This window comes from Rhinolophus ferrumequinum, chromosome 22, assembly GCF_004115265.2.
Source record: "Rhinolophus ferrumequinum isolate MPI-CBG mRhiFer1 chromosome 22, mRhiFer1_v1.p, whole genome shotgun sequence".
NCBI lineage: Eukaryota > Metazoa > Chordata > Mammalia > Chiroptera > Rhinolophidae > Rhinolophus > Rhinolophus ferrumequinum.
In genome coordinates this window covers 4720616-4741460 of record NC_046305.1, presented here as the reverse complement: position 1 = coordinate 4741460, position 20845 = coordinate 4720616, and the positions used below count along the sequence as shown (strand labels likewise).

The window sequence follows — 20845 nt, the reverse complement described above, 5'->3', positions numbered from 1 at the left end:
CTGATTTGAAATCATTGCTTGGTTGTAAAAAAGTGGGGAAAAACCATCACTTTGTTAAATGCCAACATTTAGCCATTAATTACTCCTTCACTATGAGTCAACTTTGTGTTAATCACAATCCCAGATACCTGGTGTTTGTGAATTAGTAGGTGCTTTGTTCCCGCTCCTGGGTCTGCCTTTTGGCCGCCTGGGCCAGGAGCTTCCCTGGGGAGCTGCACATGGCCCCTCCAGAGAGGGGGCGGTGGCCAGAGTGACTAGAATCTTACTGCTTTTAGTAACAGCCTCTGTCGGGGAATGCAGGCTGCCAGTGGGGTAGGCTTGTTTCAAGGTTCTTTCCTGAGTGGCTTTGACTGTGAATTAATCCATTACATTCACAAACGTCAGCGGAGTTTCTACTGCGTTCTAGGTCCAGGCCTTGGTCCTGCAGACGCAGGGAAGAGGATAGTGGCCCCGCCCCTCGCTCCCGGCCGGCGGCAGTCACTGTGAGTCAGTCACAACAGTGGGGTAGGCGATGTGTTGGAAGGATGGAGCACGGCACTTGGGGAGCCCAGAGAAAGCAGCAGTAACTTTGCTGGAAATGACAGGAACCGTTTCCTAGCGTCGGTGGCATTCTCTCTCACCAAATCTTGAAGGAGAGGAGGAGTATGCCAAGTGCATCATGTGACAAAGGACATCTCAAGAAGTGAGAGCAGTGCCCGCTTAAGATGCAGCTAAGAGGACCTGGTGTGTGGAGACTGGTGGGTGGCTAGACACAGGAGACGAGGGAGTAGCAGGGATTGAGTTTAAAACGGATTTCTGGGACAAGATCAAAGGGCGCTTGGGCCTTAGTCTACAAGTACTGAGGAGCCCCTGAAAGGTTTTACCCCAGAAGGAGGGGGCGCTACATTTGGTGGCATAGAAGATTATCTGAAATGGGAAGGGGCTGGAGGCAGGGCGCTGAACAGGGAGACAGACACCATGGACAGAGGCCTGAGCGTGGGAAGCGGCAGCGCGGATGGAGACAGGGCTGTCATTTAAGTAGTAATAACCTCAAGTGCTCACAGCGTGTCACTGGGAGATGAGCGAGAGGAAGGTTCTGGAATGACTGCACACCTCTGCTTGACAAACCCAAACCGGCGCGTGCAGTTTCCCAGGATGATTAGAGTGCACATGTTGCAAGGAAGATTCTAGACGGGAGATTTATGCCCGCTCCTTGAAGGATGGTTTGGGACCTGCTTGCTCATTCTGACCAGCAGCTCTCAGGAAGTTGTATCTGAGTCACAGAACAAATGAGTTCCATTTGTCGTCACGTGAACCGGAAGCGTTGGCCCTTATTAACCATAATGGTGAGGTTTTCCACCGGGTTCTCAGCTACACATAGCGAACCCCCTCTGGCTACACCTTAAGCAGAAAAGGAACATATTAAAAGATACTGGGCGCTCAGAAAATCTCCAGCAGGTCTGAGGCCAGGCTTGGAAATGCCAGGACCAGGGACAACTGTTGGACCCCACCGTGGGGACCGCACTGCGGGTGGTGACAGCACACAGCTCACACCCCTGGGAGCCCCAGGCTCTGCCTTTGCCTCCCCCCATTGCCAGTGCTCCATAGTCTCCCACATCAGAAAGGAGGGGGCGGCCCCGGCTTCCTCCTCTGCCACTTTCCTAGTGGAAGTCCCCCAGCAGCGTATCTGACTGTCAGAACTTGGGTCTGTGGCTACCCCCCAGCGACAAGGAAGGCTGAGAACGTGTGTGCCTGGCTCTCTGCTTGGGGAGGGGAGGAACAAAATGCCCGAAACGTGGAAGGGTTTTAGAACACGTGATTATTAGCTTTGGAGGACTCCTGTTGAAGGAAGAAGCTAGGATCCAGTGGTCTCTTCTTCCGGGGGTTTGGGAATCACTGCTTTTGTGGACATCACAACTTTTTACTTTGTGTTGTAGTTCTTTACCCGAGACTCCCTGTGGCAGGTGAGGCGTGCTTTTCAGTTCCATGTGGCATATCGTGGGTGCCGGGCTCCTAGGAGGAGTCACTAAATGTGACCGCTGCAGAACTCTTCTCTGCTTAGGCATTCAGGGAGCACTTTCTGTGTACCCACGGGGCACCCTGAGCTGTGCCGGGCATTGCAGCTGATTCGCGAGACGTGCTGGACACACACGTGCTCAGACCCTGCGGTCAACAGGGCCTGCTGTGCCAAGTGCAGAGAGGACGCCTGGCGTCCGCCATCACTGTGACAATCTCGTCCTCATAGGAGCCATCACCGTTTGCCCAGGGAAGCGGGAGCTTCCACTGGCCAGGCCACCCTGGCTGTCCCTCCTTGGTGTTGCTATCTATGGACTCTGCCCCTATCAAAAGAAACCAGAAGGGACACTTAGCTCCCAGGAGATGTAAGGAGAGGATCTTCTGGGCTGTTGATCCAGGTGCTTTGAAGTGAGGAGTGCAGGCCTGGGAGACCTTCTGCAGAGAACTGTGTTTCCATCTGGCTTTTCCCAGAGGGCAGTCGTCAGGGATGCTCAGCCATCCAGGTCCCCAGTGCCCCGGCAGCACAGGGAACCTCTTAGGCCTCAGCCCAGCAGAGCCGCTCCACCCAGGAGGTCTGAATTACTGTAAGCAGAGAGCCATTTATCATGACTCTACCACAGAGTTCATCTTGATCCCCAGGGGCAGCAGTGAGGCCCTGGGCACACGGCTTTACTTCTCAGGCCTGAGTTTCAGTGTTGAGAGGTTAGGAGGCCCCATGGGTCTCAGGCCTGTTGCCCTGGAAACACAGGCAGAAACAGCCTTCATGGAAGCCAGGCAAATCCACTGTGCCCAGGAGCCCAGGCCCAACCCTGCCTGCTGACTTCAGCAGGTTGGAGCAAGTGGCTTCACTTGAACTAAGGGTGAGGTTGCTGTTCCAGCCCCCAGCGCCGATGGGGGTGTCTGTCTTGCTCTGGTAAAGCAGCGTGGCAGGGTGGGACCGACGATACGATTTGGGGCTCAGTGAGGTTCTTCGCTTGCTCCTTACCATCCCCAGGGTTCCAGCACTCGGTTTTTATGATCATTCTTTTGGATCTGAGGCTTCTTCAAAAGCCAAGTCTTTAAGTAATCTCATCTTAAGCTGTCTTGTGTCTATTTTTGCTTCCAACCAAGGAGGAAAACAGTTCCTCTCTGTCTTTAAACAGCTAAGTGTATGGAACAGCAGGTTTCAGACACCGGGCAGCAGGCAGGAAGTGACAGGGCTCCCTGACGGAGAGGAAACAAACGTCACGTGTTTCCTGCCATGGCAGAGGGATTTTGTGGACATGATTCAACCGAGAACCATGACATGGAAAGACTATCCTGCGCTGTCCTGGGGGTCCCAGTGCAGAAACAAGAGCCGTTACACGTAGAAGAGACACGGAGAGCGAGCATGAGAGAGAACTGGCTTGAAGATGGAAGGAGCAGCCGTGAGCCAAGGGGCAGGCGGCCTCCAGAAGTCGGAAGAGACCAGGGGCCTTACCCCCACGCCCACCGCCAGCCCTGCCAACACCTGACGTTAGCCCAGAAAGATGCATTTTGGACTTTTGATCTCCAGAACTCGAAGGTAATAAATTCTTGTTATTTTAAGCCACTACATTTGTTTTCAGCAGCAATAGAAAACTAATACAAAGAGAGAATACTTCCAGCTCATTCTCTGAAGCCTGCTTTCTCTCGATACCAGCCGCAGGCCTTGGCATCACGATAAAGAAACGCCAGAGCATAAGCACTTAATACCATTACCAAATTCTAGCAGAGCCAATGGAGCGACGTAGAGAGAAGATAACGCATCATGACAAATGGGGTTTAACCCAGGCTGCATACTCCATTGCTTTCCCAACCTGCTCCAAATCCCTTTAATGGCCCTGGCTTCCAACAAGCCGTCCTGTATTGTCTTCCATCTTTTCCCATTCCGGCCGTAACTCAGGACTTGTCTGCCTGGGCTTCTCTGTTCCCTAAGTGTATAAAATGCTCCCACACTGTAGTGTGCCTCCGCCTGCAAGCACTGCTGTCTCTTGCCCTCTCGTTGGGGTCACTCATTCATCCTTCCTATCTCATCTGCTGCCCTCAGCAGTTTATCAACGTGTTTATCAACACAAAAACAGGAGGAAATCTGGAGACAGCCATGCAGACAATCTTTTTGAATGATAAATGCAAACAAGAAAACTGAGGCTCAAAGGCTTCCTATAAGCTGCCCAAGACTAGGGAGGTAGTTGCTCTGTTAACTAAAAGACACAAAACTTCAGAGACATAACTTTCCACTGCCGTGCCAGGCTGTGGGCCTATTTTAAGATACAATCAATTGTGCTCCGAACATTTGAGAGAAATTGCCTGGCCTTCTTCCCCCAGCTCCGTGGGGGGTTTGTGAAATGAAATTGCGATGTGTGACCTGCTTGATGCTTGTCTCAGGTTGGTACAGGACTGTGGGTGTTGCCACGAGTTGCCTCAGGAAGTGTAAACACTAATGTTATTTTGCTTCCTCTGTGTGAGACTTACCGAGAAATCCAGATCAGATCAGCTTCCGTTCCAGGAGACACAATGCCCAGTCGAAAGAGAGTCTCGGGTTTGGAGTTTTCTCCTTCCCTTTTGTGGGGCTTTCTCCCTTTACTGCTTAACTCCCTTTATTATCATGTGATTTGGACTTGCTTTCTACCCATAAATCATAAAATCCTAGTGTCCAGCAGTCATAAAAATAAGTACTTATTCCGATGGTTAACGCTGATCCCTGTTTATTCAGTCTGCACTGAGGCCCAGGTGGAATTCTATGAGTGAACACAGCACACATTAGTGTTCCCCACACAGCAGCCCCTGGGGGTTCCCCCTACCACCACCCAGTGTGGATGGCGCAGCCCAGGACGGGTGGAGCTGGAACTGACTTGCAGATCCCACAGCTGCTGCTGAGAGAATGTGTCTGGTCCCCCAGGCTCCGCCGGTGTCAGGGAGGCCTGGCCTCCGCACCACAGCGTCTGGTTGAGCGTCCTGCAGGGGCCGAGCAGGCAGATCCAGGAGCACGGAGAAGCCACGCAGCATGAGGGAAGTCTGTGAGCAAGTAGTGGAGACAGTCCCCACGGTGTCTGGGTGATGGAGTGTCTGTCCAGGCTGAGATGGAGCGACAACTCTAGAAGGACTAGGACACTTGGCACGTCACCAAGACAAGGTCCCCACTCACTCAACACATATTTTTTTGAATGACCGCTATGAACTGAGCATTGTTTTGACAGCTGGAAAAACAGCAATGAAAAATATAAACCTAGATCCTGCCCTCGTGGAGCTTCTAATCTAGCAAAGAAAACGGAAAACAATTCCTGACAGAGGACAGCTGCTCGGCACATGAGTGAATGAATGAATGAATGAATGAATGTGAGAGTGAATGGCTCTGGCAGGCCTGTGAACAAGGAGAAGTGTGTTTGAGAAAGACAATGCTCAGCATCACGTAAAAGAAGGGAACTGAGACCAGGAGACCCACAAGAAGGAACTGCAATCGTTATTATGTACATCAGTGCCATACTGATACCTTAAGAACACACACACACACACATATATAATAGAAATTTTAGCAGGAAAGGCTGAATCGAGACATTCTATTGTTTGCTTTCTCTGGCCCAGTGGGATCATTTTGGAGCCCAGAGCTCTCCCTGGTGAGGACCCAACGGTGGCAGTGGCCAAGGACACGGAGAGGAGAGGTGGCTCCGCCCTCCGCACAGCGCACAGCCGGACAGCAGCCAGCCTCTCACTCTCTTAGGACCACCACAGGAAAGGACTGAATGTGCAGGCAAGGCGTGGAGGACCCTCGATAGATGAGCTGAGGAACTACAGCACCCTTCGGGGTCTGCAGCCTAATGAAATGGGAGCAGGAGGGGAAAGCTTGATAAACACTGGCTACTTGAAGCAGCTGCCGCTTCGTGGGCTGAATGCCTTCGGCAAAGCAGCCCAAGTCCATTGCCAAGGCCTACTCATGTTGAGTTTCTTGACCTGGTCTAGAAGAGGAATTGGGTACTCTGGCTTGAAGGGGGAGTAGGAGGAGTCCACAGCCAAAAAAGAGTCGTGCCCTTAATCCTGTGCTCTTGGACCTTGAGGATTCATTTAACCTCTTGCCCGTTTTCAGACCATCTAAGCTAGACAGCAATCATCTCCACTTGAACAGCTCCAGACATAATTCCTCACCAGCTTCTGGTAGTCTGTCCTACCGCTCCTGAAAACCCTTGCCAAGGTCAACTAGATAACAGGCCCTTGTGACCCAGAGTTTCTAAAAAGCTTACTTGACAAGCTGAGTAATGAGTCAATCAACAGGAAAAATAAAGTCAGCGATCGCCCTGCTTCTGGAAAGATGGGGCGTGGGGTCAGGGGAGGCTGAAGGAGGGGCTTGTCAGGGGGGTGAGAGGCCAGCACCCTGGAGTGTGCTCCAGAGCCATTACTCGGGGAGCCGAGGGGCTCTGTCACGCACAAGCTCCTCAAAAGCATGAAGTACAAAGGAGCACTTGTGCTGTGCCCGAGACCAACTCGAATGAAGTTACTCACAAGGAATGACTGTCATCAAGGTCCTGTCACTGAAGTGTTTCCATCTCTCGGTGCCCAGAACAGATAACCCCTGAGATGACGCATCGTGCTCGGAGACAAAGGGCGTCACTTAGCCTCGAGGAAGCACAGTGAGGGAAAAGTGAGGGGACAAGGTGCCACACAGAAAGAAGTGGGATGAAAACGCAGGCTTGCTGGAGGGTAGAGACAGAGCTCATGTACGGTTACGGGAAACAGTATTTTATCAGCGTTTTTTAAAATGAGTCATTCAGACATTTATTGAGCAGTTCCTAGAGGCCAGGCTGTAGACTAGGCAATAGGACATGATGTCACATTCCCATTAGGAATGAACCGCTAACCGAAGGGGACAAGTGAGAGCCAACAGCTGTGACACAGCATGAAAGGTGCTGACAGAGCAGGTACAGGGTGCTCCTAGAGGCAGGGGACCCCCACAGGATGCTGAGAGACAGACAAGCTTAGAGAAGCAGTGTAGCGACATTGGCACTTCGGAGGACTTGCATTGGAGCCCCAGGCACGCGGGCCATTGTCATGTATACAGACTGAATACTCTTCTCATGGACATGTATCGGGTGATTCTCAACTGTGGTTGACGCTTGTTTTTCTTTGCAGAGTCAGGGAAATAGAGTCAATAAGGTAGAGATGTAATAAAGTAAGGGGTTTATTTCAATGGCAAAATTTATTGAAGTAGCTTTCGAAATTACCTTGGCCCCATATTTACAGAACCATTAAAGGATCCTTTCCATGTTTCCGTTGTACTTGACTGCGTCGTATGGTGGAAAGTATCTGTCAATGTGACATTCATGATTTTGGAGACTCATGAAGGTCATGGGTGAACCCTCTGAGAATGTCAAGGGTTCAAGTCTGTGAATGAGTCATATTTTATGGGCACTCTACTGGATATAACAAGGTCTCATTTTCAGTTTGAAAGAAAACAAGATTTATTTTCCTTTGCATGATTTTGCTATAATTTGGGGAAGGCTACCATTGCTCTACCCTGTTTATGGAGGCTTAGTATGTGCTGCCAGGGACAAAGGATGATATTTATGTACCAAATTGCAGCCTGACAAGTAACTCAAATTAACAAAGATAACTACATTCCCGCAATTAAATGCTTTTCTCTTGGTCTATTTCCTGGAACCTAATAACCTCTGACACTCCAACTCTGGCCCCCTCCGCAAAATGCCCCCAAGAGACCTCAGCCCTAACATGACAGCACACCTCGATCTGCCTCCACTTCTGTCTCCTTGTCCTATGAGGATCCCATGTGCTTACCTGCTGAAGCCGGAAAACCCAGAGGTGGCCAGACTCTTCCCCCAACATCTGATCAGTTCCCAAGTAAATCAGTGTCATCTCTTACGTGACTCTAGAGTGCAGCCTCTCCAGCCATGGCATCGTCCTCGCTCAGGGCCACACACAGTGGTACCTCGGTTTTCTAACATAATCTGTTCCGGAAGACTATTTGAGTTCTGAAACGTTTGAAAACCAAGGCACGGTTTTCCCCATAGAAAGTAATGCAAAATGGATTAATCCGATCAAGACCTTTAAAATCAACCCCTAAAATGCAAATTTAGCATGAATTTTACTATCTAATGATACCATAGATCCATATAATTTACGGCGTTCGTAAACCGAAATGTTTATCAACGGAGATGTTCGAAAACCGAGGTACTAATCTATCATCACCATATCCTGACACCTGTCTCTAAACTCTCCTTGCTCCAGCCTCCAAATTGACACTGAGTAATTGTTCTCAACATGCAAATCTTGCATTCTCGGCATTCATGGACGCTTGGGATATGGCTCTATGAATAACCAGTTCCTGGCCAGCGATTCTGCTGCCCGTGGTCTACACGCTACGCCCTGACTGCAAGCTGCCTATTTCCTTGAACGCGCCACGCGCTTTCCCACCTCTGTGCATTCTTCATTTGCCCAACTCTTGCCCTATGCTGCCCTGTCACTCACTGTTCCTGGTGAGTCCCTACAGTGTCTTAGGATCCATTTCAAATGTCACTACTTCCAGACAGCCACGTGGGACTGTCTCATCAGCTCTCCAGTCTGGGTTCCCACAGTACTGGACACGCACCACGATTAAATCACATGTCCCAGTGTACAGTAACAGCTGGTTAACAGGTGTGTCTTCAGTGGTCCACGAGCTCTTGGTCATCTCTGAATCCTAGTACTTAGCACAGAGTGTGGCTCCTGCCAGGCAGGCAGGCAGTGTTTGCTGAATGAAAGGACGGGTGACTCAGAGCTGCAGCTGTCTAGTAAAATGAGAGAAGCATGTTATCAAAGGGCCACAACTGCTTTTTGTTAACTATAAAGTGAATCAAGGTGCCAGGAGAGTTAAAACAAGGATGGAGGGCAGTGCTTTCGATCTCAACCCATTTTTAAATTACATCTATTCCAGCTAAAGACTAACTCTGGCCAGCCTCCTGTGGCCTGTTAAGAGTATTTCACACTTGGGCACCAGCAAATGTTCAACGATCACACAAGACTGACTTACAGAGAACCTATTAGCTTTGAAACTACAAATGTAAAAAGATGCCCAGAAAGAGCCTTTGCTGACTATTTTTTTCCTGTTTGACCACAGTAGAACCCAACATCAGACACGTGACATGGGTCATTGCTGGACACGATGTCCAGTACCTGTGGTGGCAGTTTCCACAGGACCATTTTAGTGAGGCTGGTTTGCTTTTCTCATTCATTCACAGACAACTGTGGGTCCGCCACCATGTGCAGTCGTTATGCGTGTTCTGGAGAAGCAAACACAAGAACGGGTCCCCGGGATTCCAGGCTTTCTGTGGGGTAGGTGGGTACCCTGGACTTGTGTCATTAAGCAGATATTACTTAAATCCGGCCCTGTTCCAAAAACGTTCGCCAGGTTCCCTTGTGCTGGGCAGCTCACAGGTTCCCTTGGGTGACCTCCAGAAGGCGGCCACGCGTTCTGATGCAGCTGGAACGTCCTGCTGGTCACAGCCTGTCCTTAGGATGCAGCTACATTCAACATGCCTTGTTTAGGGTAAGTCCACCGCTGCTCTAACTCCCAGTGTAGGAGGTTTTGTTGAAAGAGCGTTTTCTAAGAAGGAGAAGATTTGGATGAAGGCAGGCAGTGAGTAAAAGCTGGGTTCATGCTTCAACCCAAACTGCTGGCATCTGGTGACTCGGTATTAGGCACCGCGGGATTCTCAGGGTACCCTCCCAACAGGCAGTGGTGGAAGGAAACTTCCAGAGCAAATGCAGTCGGGCAAAGCCATCCCTCGGCTGCCTGCCCTTAGCACCACCACCCGGGCCCGTCTTCAGCTGCCCTCAAGGCAGGTACCCGGGAGCTCAAGCCCAACTCCGTTATAAATAACGGACCAACCTCAGCTGCCGCTGCTCCCCGAACCCCGAGGCTGCCCCAATATTCCAGGCGGGTTCCCACCCTGACTCCGGACCGCCGCGCCCCGCGGAGCCCCACCCGGGACGGGTCCCCACCCGGGCGCCGCCCACCGCAGCCCCGCCCCGCGCGGCCCGGCCCACGTGTCGGGCCCCACCCGTGCCCGCGGCCCTTTAAATACCCCCACCCTCCGCGGCTCCCCCCGCGCGGACGGCAGCCGGAGAGGGACAAAACTCATGGCGCGCGGCCAGGCTCCTCCGCGAGCACGTTCCGGCCGCCCGGCCCGCGGGCCCTCCGCCCGGGCCGCCGCCCCCCGGCGCCCGCAGCCCCGCGGCCGGCGGGGAGTGTCGGCGCGGCCGCCTCGGGCGGGGCTGGCGGGAGCGCGGTGTCCTCCGCGGCCGCCTCCGCCCGCCGCCTGGCCGCGCCGCTGGGTGCGCCGCTCGCGGGGGGCGGCCGCGGTGCAGAGGTTCATGCAGCGGCCGCGGCGGCGGGCAGACCGGGCTCCATGCGGCCGCCGCCTCTCGGGCGAGGGGCGGGGGGCTTCGGCCCGCGGCAGGCGCCCCCCCGCGCAGTGCTGCTTCCCTCCCTGCCCTCCGCGCGGGCGCTGGAGCCGGCGGGGGCGCCCGCCGCCTGCTAGGAGCGCACGCTCCGCGCGCCCTGCCGGAGCGAGGGGCGGGCGGCGGGCGGCGGGGACCCCGCGCGGCGGCGCGAGGAGGGGGCTTCCCCGGAGGACGCCCGGCGGCGGCGGCGGCGGCGCCCCGCTCCTCGGCGCGAGCTGAGTCGCCCCGGGCGCGGGCGGCGCGGCGCCATGCCGGCGTGACGGCGCCCCCCGGCTGCCCGCGCGGCCCCCGCTGCCCCGCGCCGCGCCGCGCCGGCCGGGCGGCAGGATGGGCTGCATCCAGAGCGTCACCTGCAAGGCGCGGATCCGGCGCGACAATATCGTGGTGTACGACGTGTGCGCCACCATCGACCAGTGCCCCACGCGCATCGAGGAGACCTCGCCCATCGTCCTGCGCTACAAGACCCCCTACTTCAAAGCCTCGGCCCGCGTGGTCATGCCCCCCATCCCCCGCCACGAGACCTGGGTGGTGGGCTGGATCCAGGCGTGCAACCAGATGGAGTTCTTCAACACCTACAGCGACCTGGGCATGTAAGCGACCGGCCGCGCGGGGCCGGAGCGGGTCCCTGGCCCCGGTCTCCGCTCCCCACCCCGACCCTCCTCCCCAGCTCCTTCTCTCCGCTCTCTCCATCCTCTCGCTAAACCTTCCTTCCGCCTCCTCTTCCACCTCCCTCCTCCCTGCGCTTTTGTTTCAGTGACAGGGCGGGCGCAGGGAGGCTCCTCGCGAAGCGTTTTCTTGTGGTTTGCGTCTGACTCCCCATGAACGCAAGGAGCGCGGTGCGGGGCGGGAAGAACGCGACAAGCAGGGTTCGCAAGACCCAGATCGGGGTGGCTGGCCAGTGCCCTGGGAGTTTCGGGGCGTCGTCTGGGTTTTGTGGGGCTTCCCGGGAAGAGTTTGGGGGGACCTGTGGCGAGAGGAGTGGAGCGGAGTGCAGTGCGGGGTCGCATGGGGCTGTGCTGCGCGTCCTTTGGAGAAACCCGAGCGGGCTTGGAGGAAAGGGTCCCCGGGCGTCCACGTTCCTTCCACTGTTGAATTGGAGCTCTTGTCCCCCAGGCCAGGAAGCCTGGAGGCGTTTCCATCCGGAACCGCAAATCCTGTAGAGCCGCGCGTCTGGCTCGGCGCCCTCTGGTTGAGTTCTGGGCCGTGGGAGCGGGAGGCACCGAGCGCGTCCCGGCGGAGCAGGGCTGGTGGCCTGTGAGAGCAGCTCCGGCTGGCGCGGCGCGCTGTGTGTCTTGTGCTCCAGGAAAGTAGGGGTCTCTTGTCGGTCGAGGGTCTTTACTTATTCCAGAACTTTGCTAATTGAGGCGCGGGAAGGGATTCCCGGGTGCCCGCCGCCGGATCGTTTCGGCGAGCTGGGAGCTCTCCAACTTCTTTCAGCAGCGTCGCGCAGTGCGCGCCAGGCGCGGCGGCAGCCGTGCAGACCCAGCCTCGCGGCGGCTCCACGGCCGCCAGGGGCCGACAGCCTGCCCTGAACCGCAGGCTGGGGCTGTCATGTCCAGGGCTCATATTTACTACATTTTCATAACTCCCTGCCCGCCTCCTATCAGAAGTAGACTCTGAGCGGATGGCAGCTGCAATGGCGGAAAGGTTTGGGGCCTGCATTCTACCTCCTGTTACAATGTAGGTCTAGAGCACCCTAATTAGCCGACACCCTATAGGGAAACCCTTTTCTGGAAAGTCAGCCTCATTCATTTATTAATCTAAACCTCTAGAGCTCCCAAGGTTCGTCCAGTGACTATGGTGTGGGGAATTTCTATTTTAAAAGATCAAACCATCTTTTTAGCAGCAGTTTGCAGGATTTTTTTTATTACGCTGAGAGCTTGTAAGTTAACGCTAGTCAGAGCTGCTAAATGGAATGTTGACAGGTCACTTTGTTCTCCCCCCCACCCCCCCACAGCCCCCATCACCACGACCACCCCCCAGAGAGTTTGAACTTCTCAAGCATAAAAGCTCAGTGTTGGAGAAAGCTCCTTCCTAGTGAAGGTGTATGAAAGGCCAGTTTTCTCCATGTTTCCACGTGTTACGATCTTGTCTTTCTGGAAGGCAGCTGGATGTGAGAAATGGGGGGGAGGTTATATTGGGTGAATCACGTCATTTCAAAACAGACGCACCCTCAGAAGTATGATTATATCTGAACACATGTGTCTCCTAAAGCTGTTGTTTTTAGAAACCCATTATTTGCAGCCAAGTCGGAAAAAGGCCCAGACAGGGCAAGGGAGCCCTCCCTTCTGTCTGCCTGGCCTGGCCCTGAGGGCGGTGCGACCTTCCTGGGGACCAGTGATTGCAGCCTGGAGCCCCTGTAGAGGAAGCCAGAAGGACTGAACAGAGACAGCTTCCCTTTTCCCAAGACTGCACAGCCTGGGCTCTCCCTTGCCTCACATCTCTTGTAAATAAGCAAATCAAAAGCAAATACATAGATAATTCTTTCAATAAAAGAAAATAGGCCCCATCTGAGGAGAGGCCCAGGCGAGCTCTCAATGGATGTGGGAGTCAGTTGAACTTTCTTGAATCTGTGGGAGGGTATGTCCACATTGGAACCAACTTTGATGGGCGTGGATGGGGGCTGGGTCTGAGACTGAAGGGACACGTCCTCCCTGACTCGTGCTTGCTGAGTTCTTGTCTTTGGAATTTGGGAAAAAGTCTTGCCTTTAGACTGCCACTTTTCTATATTTTAAGATTCTTGTTTTCATGTTGTTGATGCAGGGCAGCAAAAATAGTCCCCAAGAAATCGTAAAGCATATTATTACAAATCTGTGTCTAGAGCCTACCTGTCTCTTTGTGTCTGCCATAATTGCTATGTCTTTAAGACCGCTTTGGGGCCCAGCTTTGATTGAACCAATTTCCACAAAATGCTGATGCCCTGAAAATTTTGCTGGTATAAACTTTTTCACAGGAGCTCATAGTACGTGAAAGTCACTGCAGCCTGTGGGTTATTACGTCCACTGTTGCCAGCACCTTGAGTGGGAAAAACACTGCCAGCTGAATTTTCACCTGTGAAATGCACTTGTTACGCAAAGTATGGTATGAGGCAGCTGCCTTGTTAACAGTTTAGAAGGGTTGACGCCAGAGGAAATCGACAACTCAGAATGGCAAGAAAACTCTTCTTTCGGGCTTAATAGAAAACATGAACTTTTGTGGTTTAAATTTTTAACATTTCCAAGAAAGCTAGGCCTCTGAAAACTTTGAAATAATTGATGACCGTGGAGATCAGAGCTTAAGCTGAACTTGAACTCAGGTGACTTGGAATTTCCTCAGAGGAGTCGATAGAAACCAGGCTGGTGAGTACATTCATCTCTCAGTTGGGCCCGTGAACCCGGTGCAGCCCCAAGGAGCCAGCTGCAAGCCTTCACCCTTCCGGGAGGAAGGGCCACTGCGTCTCTCAATTCGTCCCTCAGTAAACACATATTTACCGGGTGTCTCCAATGTACCGATGCCAGCAAAGAAAAGAAAGGAATAAGTGGGCAGCTTCACTGTTCCTTAGTGTAGGTAAGAGGTGTGGACCCCTGCAGGGAAGGCCAGCACTCCCAAACAGTGTGGGAGAGATGTCAGAGAGAGGCTGGGGGCCGGACCGCTTTTCCAGAGGTGTAAGGGCTGGAGCTGGACTTGAGGATGGACGAGATTCAGCCAGGTGAGGAGGAGGAACTGACCCTAAATGGAAAGCAGCAAACGCGTGGAAGTGGGACAATATAAGGCGTGTTAAGGGGGCTAAGTAGGCTGGAGTGGAGCTTTCAAGTAGGAGAACAGTGCGAGATGAGGTCCAAGAGGTAGGCTGTGGTCTGCTGGGGGAAGGCCATTGCACAGGATGACCTGGAAAGACAAGGTTGAGGTCAGAGTATCAGGAGGCCCTCAGACCTTCTTCAGACCTCTGAGCACGCAGGAGCTTTTCCACGGAGGCACGAGTTCTTTGTGATGGAACAGTATGGGATGCTAGAGTCCAACACCCAAGAGGTGTCCTGAGTGAGGTTTGAACAAGAAATGGGGTTCATGTGCGAAGGATGGAGGAGGTGAAGCTCAGCTCGAGGGGAGCCGGCAATAGCCAAAGGCCCTTCCCAGCCTCTCCGAGTCCGTGCGCATTGCCTCCTAGAGCTGTGAGGGAGCTCTGCTCAGCCCAGGGCTGGTGGTGTGGAAGCCATCTCAGCCGCCAATCACAAGAACCCTGGCCCGTGTAGAGGTCACAGCCCACTTTTCCTTCGGCTCCTGCCTGTGCCTCTTCCTCCTTCGGAGCCAATGTCACTGGGAATATGACTCGACCCACCCACCTCCGTGGCCCATTCAGTTCAAGCCGCTTTCTGTTCGTTCCAGAACTGTTCCTGCTCAGTTCTCCTGTGATTTCCAAGTTGCTGAATCCAGCAGGCACTTTAGACACTCACCTTTTCCGCACTATTCCACGCAGCCCACAGCTTCCTCCATCTTGAATCACGCCCATCTTTTAGCTTTCGTGCTGTTTTTCTGGCTGCTCCTCTGTCTCTCTCTTACCTCCAGTCCATCAGGGCACTTCGTCTCCTTTATTCTCCCCGGGTAATCTCATCCGTCCCAAGGGCAGCTGATGCTCTCTGCAATATCGTCACCTGCAGCTCAGGTGTGTGCCTCTACCCAACATTTCCACTTGGCTGTCCAGAAGACATCTGAAGCGCAACGGACCCAAATCCGTACCTCCGCCATTCTTCCCCATCTTAGTAAACAGCACCACCAGTTCCTGGGCTGCGCAAGCTGAAACATCTGTGTGTCATCCTGTCCTTCCCTACCCCTTCACTCCATCCTCAGATCCTGGTGATCCCGCTCCAGGACAGCTGTGTAATCCAGCCAGCACTCTCTGCGCCCACCCCTTCCAGCTTAAGACATGTCACCATCATTTGCTCCAATAGAGGCTTTCTAACCAAACCTGCCACCCCCACTCTTGCCCGCCCAACAGTCTCTTTCTTCCCCACACAAGAGCCAGAGTGATATTTTAAAAATATAAATGCTACCACTTTCCTGCTTAAACTCTTCAGTGACTTTCCATTGCAACTGGATACAATTTGAAGATCTCTTCCCACTCTCTGAATTTCTCTTCGTAACGCTCTGTCAGCCTTTTACCGTTTCTCCGAAGGAACCAACTTCGTCCCAGTTCAGCATTTTTCCTTGCGCTGCTCTCGGTCTGAAATGCTCTTCTTGCCCACCCTTTTCTAGCAAATTCCTGCTGTTCCTTCAGGTCTCAAACTGTCATGAGCTCCTCAGAGAGGCTGCCCCTGTTTTCACAGCTTAAATTAGGGCTCCCCTGCTCCCCTTCATAATGCACTAATCTTTTGCTCGTTGCAGTTAGTGAGAAGATAATTGGGTGCTTATTTAACATTGACTCATCTAGAACGTAAGCTCCGCTAGCCCAGACTCCATCCATTTTATTCTCTACGAACCAACAGTGCTGGGCCCACAGCACAGGTTCAATAAACAGCCGACAAAAATAACGAGCCCTTCTTCTAACCTCGGACAGTCTTTCCTCACCAAATCACATGTCTCTTCAAAATTAGCTTTTCATATTAAAGCTAAGGCTGATCCCACAAAGCTCTTGAACTCTAGACACCCCAGCCGTCACATAGCATGGCCCCCCCCAGATCCACTGCTCCTTCTCCTTAGCACTGGCTCCTGTCTGTCACGTCCTCGGTCCCTGCAGCATTGCGTGCCCCAGGAGTGGCATTTAGCAAGCACAGGTCTCTCTCTCATGTGCCCTCCTATGAAGCCGTGGTCAGTGTCTGCCCAAGGAGACGTGACAGAGGAAGTTGGTCATCGTGCTGTTCCACCCGCATCACTGACTCGTGGCCTGAACCCCAGGCCTCGGGGACAGGAGGCTCAGCCATTGCTGAAATGCCCACCCTGCCGGGAGAGTTATTGCCCCGAGGTGAACGCTCCCCCGTTCCCAGCTGCACGCAGCCTGGGTGTGGTGTGGCTGCGAGCATGTCCCCCACTGGTCACAGAGACGCCTCCTTTGGGCATTTGGCTCTGGGGGCCCAGCTCAGCCCATCCGTCCAGGGAGCCTGTTGAGTGTCCAGGCCTCTTGAGACAGTCCCATCCCATCCCTGGTCAGGGAGCTTATGATCGGGACGTAGCGAGGGACCCCCAATCTGAGCGGCAGATGGGGACCGGAAGCCAGTTCCCCCAGGAAAGGCCTGCGTGCCCTTGAAGGGGAGCTGGCCTGAGCCTGCCCTCCAATCTCCATCTCCGCCAGAGAGGAGCAGAGGATTAGCAGGTCTTCTCAGGTGAGCAGTAAGCTCACCGGAGATGAAGTACGACTCCCGGGAGTCGGAGGGGTGGGAGGAACAGGGAGGAGGCAGATGATGAGGGAAAAAGGTAAAGGAGACAAATCAATGGCGGGTTAAAAGCAAAATGGGCTTCAGGAGCCTGGGCTGCGAAAATATGTCTGCACGGGTGCTGGGTGGGACGCAGAAAGCAAGGGCAGGGCAGCCGGGAGGGCGTGGGACTGCGGGGTGTCCATGGCGGCAGAGGCCAGAGCTGTGTGGGGCCACGTCCGAGGAAGCTTCCTGTCCCCGGCTACTGCAGGACCCGGTGTGGGAGCCAAGGTCCCAACACCCATTTCTCTCTCGTTCGGATGGCATCTGGTGTTGTCTGACCCTCTCTGCGACCCTGTGAGCTGGCTGCTTTATGATGCCCATCTTACTGGTGGGGAAACTGAGGCTTAGGGAACTCAGATGACCTGCCCGAGGCCACACGCCTGGTGAGTGGCTGAGCCGGGGAATTCTGACCCTGCGTCCTGTCTGCCGGGACGCCGACTACCACAGCTTGGCCCAGAAGGACAAGAGCCGGTGGCTATGGCTGCTGCATCTCAGGTCCCACTTCTTCCTCAGCCCTGCTGAGCTCAGGGCTGTCCCAAGGTCCCACGTAGAGGATTCTATAACTCCCTTCCCAACCAGCCACCCCAGTCCATTGTCACACATAGTCGAGGGCCCACCGTTTCTGTGGTGTGAATGCCACACAGGCCATAAGAAGTGGCTGTAGTTGATAAATCGGCGGGGAGGACAAGTGACATGACATTAGCAGTCACAGAGCAGTCTGGTGACTGGCCGCTCAGAGCAGCAGGGTCAGCGTGGTGCCAGCGTCCCCGGGAGGGATAGACGCCCACAGCAGGGGCACTCCCCCCACAGAAACAGAGCCCTGGGCGAGTGCCCAGGCTTTGGGGGTCCTTTGTGATGAGTTCTAGGAAAGGGGGGTGTGGGTATGCGCTGCTTTCTCGTCAAGGAGATCCCGCCGCCGGAAGGGGAAGAAAATGCCGTAAGGTCTGTTTGCTGGGTGCTTTCCGCACGTGGCCCCGTGCACACCATACCAGTGAAGGGGGAACTCATGGCGAGGTTCGGGGAGTGGGAGATTCCTCTTCAGCTCTCGGGCCCCACGCTGGTCGTCTGGGCTGCAGGCTCTCGCCCTGTTCCCCTGCTGCCCAGTGGGCACATGTTGGCGCTGAGGGCAGCCCTGGGCCCCATCAGACAGTCACCCAGAGGCTGACCTGGGGTCCGTCTGTCCCTCCAACTGTGTGGAGAGTTGCTGTTCAGAGAGATGTTAGGAGGACAAGAGGACCCCCTCCTGGTGGGGGGAGGCCCCCGGCTCTGCCGTCAGCCCATCGGACGTACTCGGGGATCCTTGCACTATTACTCCTTTTTCCAAGGCCCCTGAGGCCACCATGAGAGCCGTGTAGACCTGACATTCTGAGATATGAGCCAGCTGCCACTGCTCACTGGGCCAGTTGAAGATATGGCTGCTGGCTTCGCAGCCCAGGGGTTGGGTTTGAGTGCCAGCTGTGTGACCTTTGGCAGGTCCCTTAGCAGGGCAGCGTCTCATTTGCATGCATACAAATGGACCATAAGGAGAGGTGTCTCTTTCCCGGGGCCGGGAATCAGTGACATTACACTGACAGAGCTCTCCGAGCTGTACCATGTGGTACACATGTTATTTGTGTTATTATAGAGTGTGACGGATCAGCCTGAAGGAACAAGGAGGGCCTCGCGGTGGCCCTGTGGCTTCCCGGGGCACAGAAGCATCTAGACTCCAGGGAGGGGCCCCTGAGCCATCAGCTGCTGCCCCCCCTCCAGGCCCCTCAGAGCTGAAAGGGAGGAGAAAGCTCCCTTCCCAGCCAGCGCTGTCTTCCATGCATCCTCGGGGGGGGGGGGGGGGGTGGCTACTGGTCACCCCACCCAGAAGTCACCCTCCCAGATCTGCCCTGAGCGACAGACTCTGGGGACAATGAGAGTGTGTGAGCCACACTGTCGTGCTCAGGAAGGGAGATGTGGAGTTTCCAGCCTGGGTGGGCAGGTGAGACCAACGCTGCAAGTGATTTGTGTCCAAAACTATTTTTAATACATGTTTTCCGACATATTTTTAATATATCTGTAATACGTATTTTCACGATTTGGTCTCTCTATAAGGGGACCTCACGCCATGAACCACACAATAATCATAAAACCTCTTTAGGGCAACTGTTTTCCCATTTTAGATGAAGGAACATGCTCAAGGTCACTCTGGCAGGTGCTGGGAGAATCAGACCTGGTGTCCAGGTCCCCACCTCCTGCCCCAGGGGCCTCCTGTGCCAAGTGCACGGGCTGCCAGCTGGGACAGGAGCCATGTGCAGTGAGCTCCTTTGGGTCGGGTGGCACATGGGTACTTTGGGGGCACCACCGGTGGCCTCTGAAGGCGAGAGGGTAGACAGGGGCATGTAAATGTCCTCAGCAAAAGCAATGAGAAATCTCAGGCTGTCAGATTAAAACAAAACAAATAAGGCCACGTGCCGTCTGAGGCCCCCTCCGTGGGGTGACAGTCAGAGGCGGCCTCGGAAAGCCTCGGGCCGGCTCCTCTCTCGAGGCCTGACCTTTCCAGGCTGGCTTGTGGGCCTGTGTTAGGCCGGGTGCTCAGAGGCTGTCACAGGTCTGACTAATGGGGAGCCATGAATCACAGCCGCTGTCAGCAAGCCGTGTAGCATCCTGAACGGGCCGGCCGGCCAAGGAGGTCGGGGTTTCTGGGCAGCAATGGTGGCAGGAACAGGCTTTGGCAGGACCGGGAATGGCCAGAAACAGGCAGATGAGACGTTGCTTTGCCCTAGGCTTGGGGCGTGGGGGGCAGGACTCAGGATATGTGGGCAGGGAGCGGCTTGAAGGGCACGCAGACGTGCTGGTCCTGAGAGCAGGCTGCTGCCTTCTCGTCCCTCCTCCCAAGAGCCACCGGCTGAGCCTCCGTTCCAAAACGGCAGCCTCTGCCTCCGAGCCTGGGAGACTCAACTCAAGACCGGATTTTTTTTTGAGTGACTCGAATATTGGAGAATCCGTTCCAAACTTCCATGAACAACCTTCACATGTGTTTAGGAAGGATGAGATACGTGCCAAGAAAGCTAAACCCAAACGCCTGTTGAAGGTGTCTTCTTGGCCTTCGGAACCAGGGAGCCTGTCGTTTGCTGGGCAGGTGTACACTTTAAGGAATGGGCAGGTGTTTGCTTATTGTCTGAGCACCTTAACCGAATGGCAGTGACAACAGCCATTTGTGGAACACTCACCTGGTGCTAAATGCTGCGCGGGCACTGTCTGTGAACTCTGTCCCCATGTTAGAGATGATGAAACTGAGGCTAAAGTCTGGGCAACCGGCCCAGCAGTCGTCCCGCTGGTCAGTGGCAGAGCCAGGATTAGAAACCAGAATTCCAGGAACTCCCCTTGAGGTTATCCTGCCTCATCAGGGTTGAGTGAATGAGTGACCGAGCGAATGAATGAAGGGGGAGTGTTCCGGATGTTGCCTGAGCGCACCTGGGACTGTAAAGCAGTTACAATCAGCGGTTACCACCTCCTATTTTTTCATACCAGCCCCCTGCCCTGTGTGCTGAGGGTCCAAGTCTGTGGGCCTGCCCAAGAGAGGAAACCACACGGGGTGCAGCCTCTGTCACCCCCAGGGATGTCTGCACAGCTGCCAGAAGCAGGGAGACCAGCGTATTCTCAGTGTTTGTAGGTCGTGGTTAGCAGGTAAGAAAGGAGAGGATCTCCCCAGAGACGCCCATCACAGATGGCTGGAAACGGGAGGGCCTGATGGCCTGTGGGAGGAGGGGTGGTGGAAAAAGTGGGACTCAGTCTAGGTCTCCAACATCCAGAATCCCTTTCCTCCCCCCTCAGCCCCCACCTCCAGCCCAGGTGCTGGCCCCCAGCCCACAGCCAGGCAAGGGAGCTCCATGGCCCCTGGCAGCTCCAGGAGAAACAGGATCCAAGTGGTGTCAAAGATGACAGATTGTGAGGGGGCCAGGGGCCCTCCCTTGACAGCAGGGCTCAGCTGGGGGCCCCCGTGGAAGGGAACAGATGGGGGACGTCTGGGAGGGCTGTCCCAGCAG

The 20845-nt window shown here is 54.5% G+C and overlaps 1 protein-coding gene across 1 annotated transcript in view; it reads left to right on the top strand.

The window, feature by feature from the left end:
* Positions 1-10382: 10382 nt before the first annotated feature.
* FAM78B (family with sequence similarity 78 member B) overlaps positions 10383-20845 on the top strand; it is a 42211-nt gene continuing 31748 nt past the window's right edge. The window contains exon 1 of the mRNA XM_033092831.1: positions 10383-11033. Within this exon, the coding sequence (XP_032948722.1) occupies positions 10771-11033 (263 nt within the window). The 5' untranslated portion in view covers positions 10383-10770. The remainder of the gene's footprint in view (positions 11034-20845) is intronic.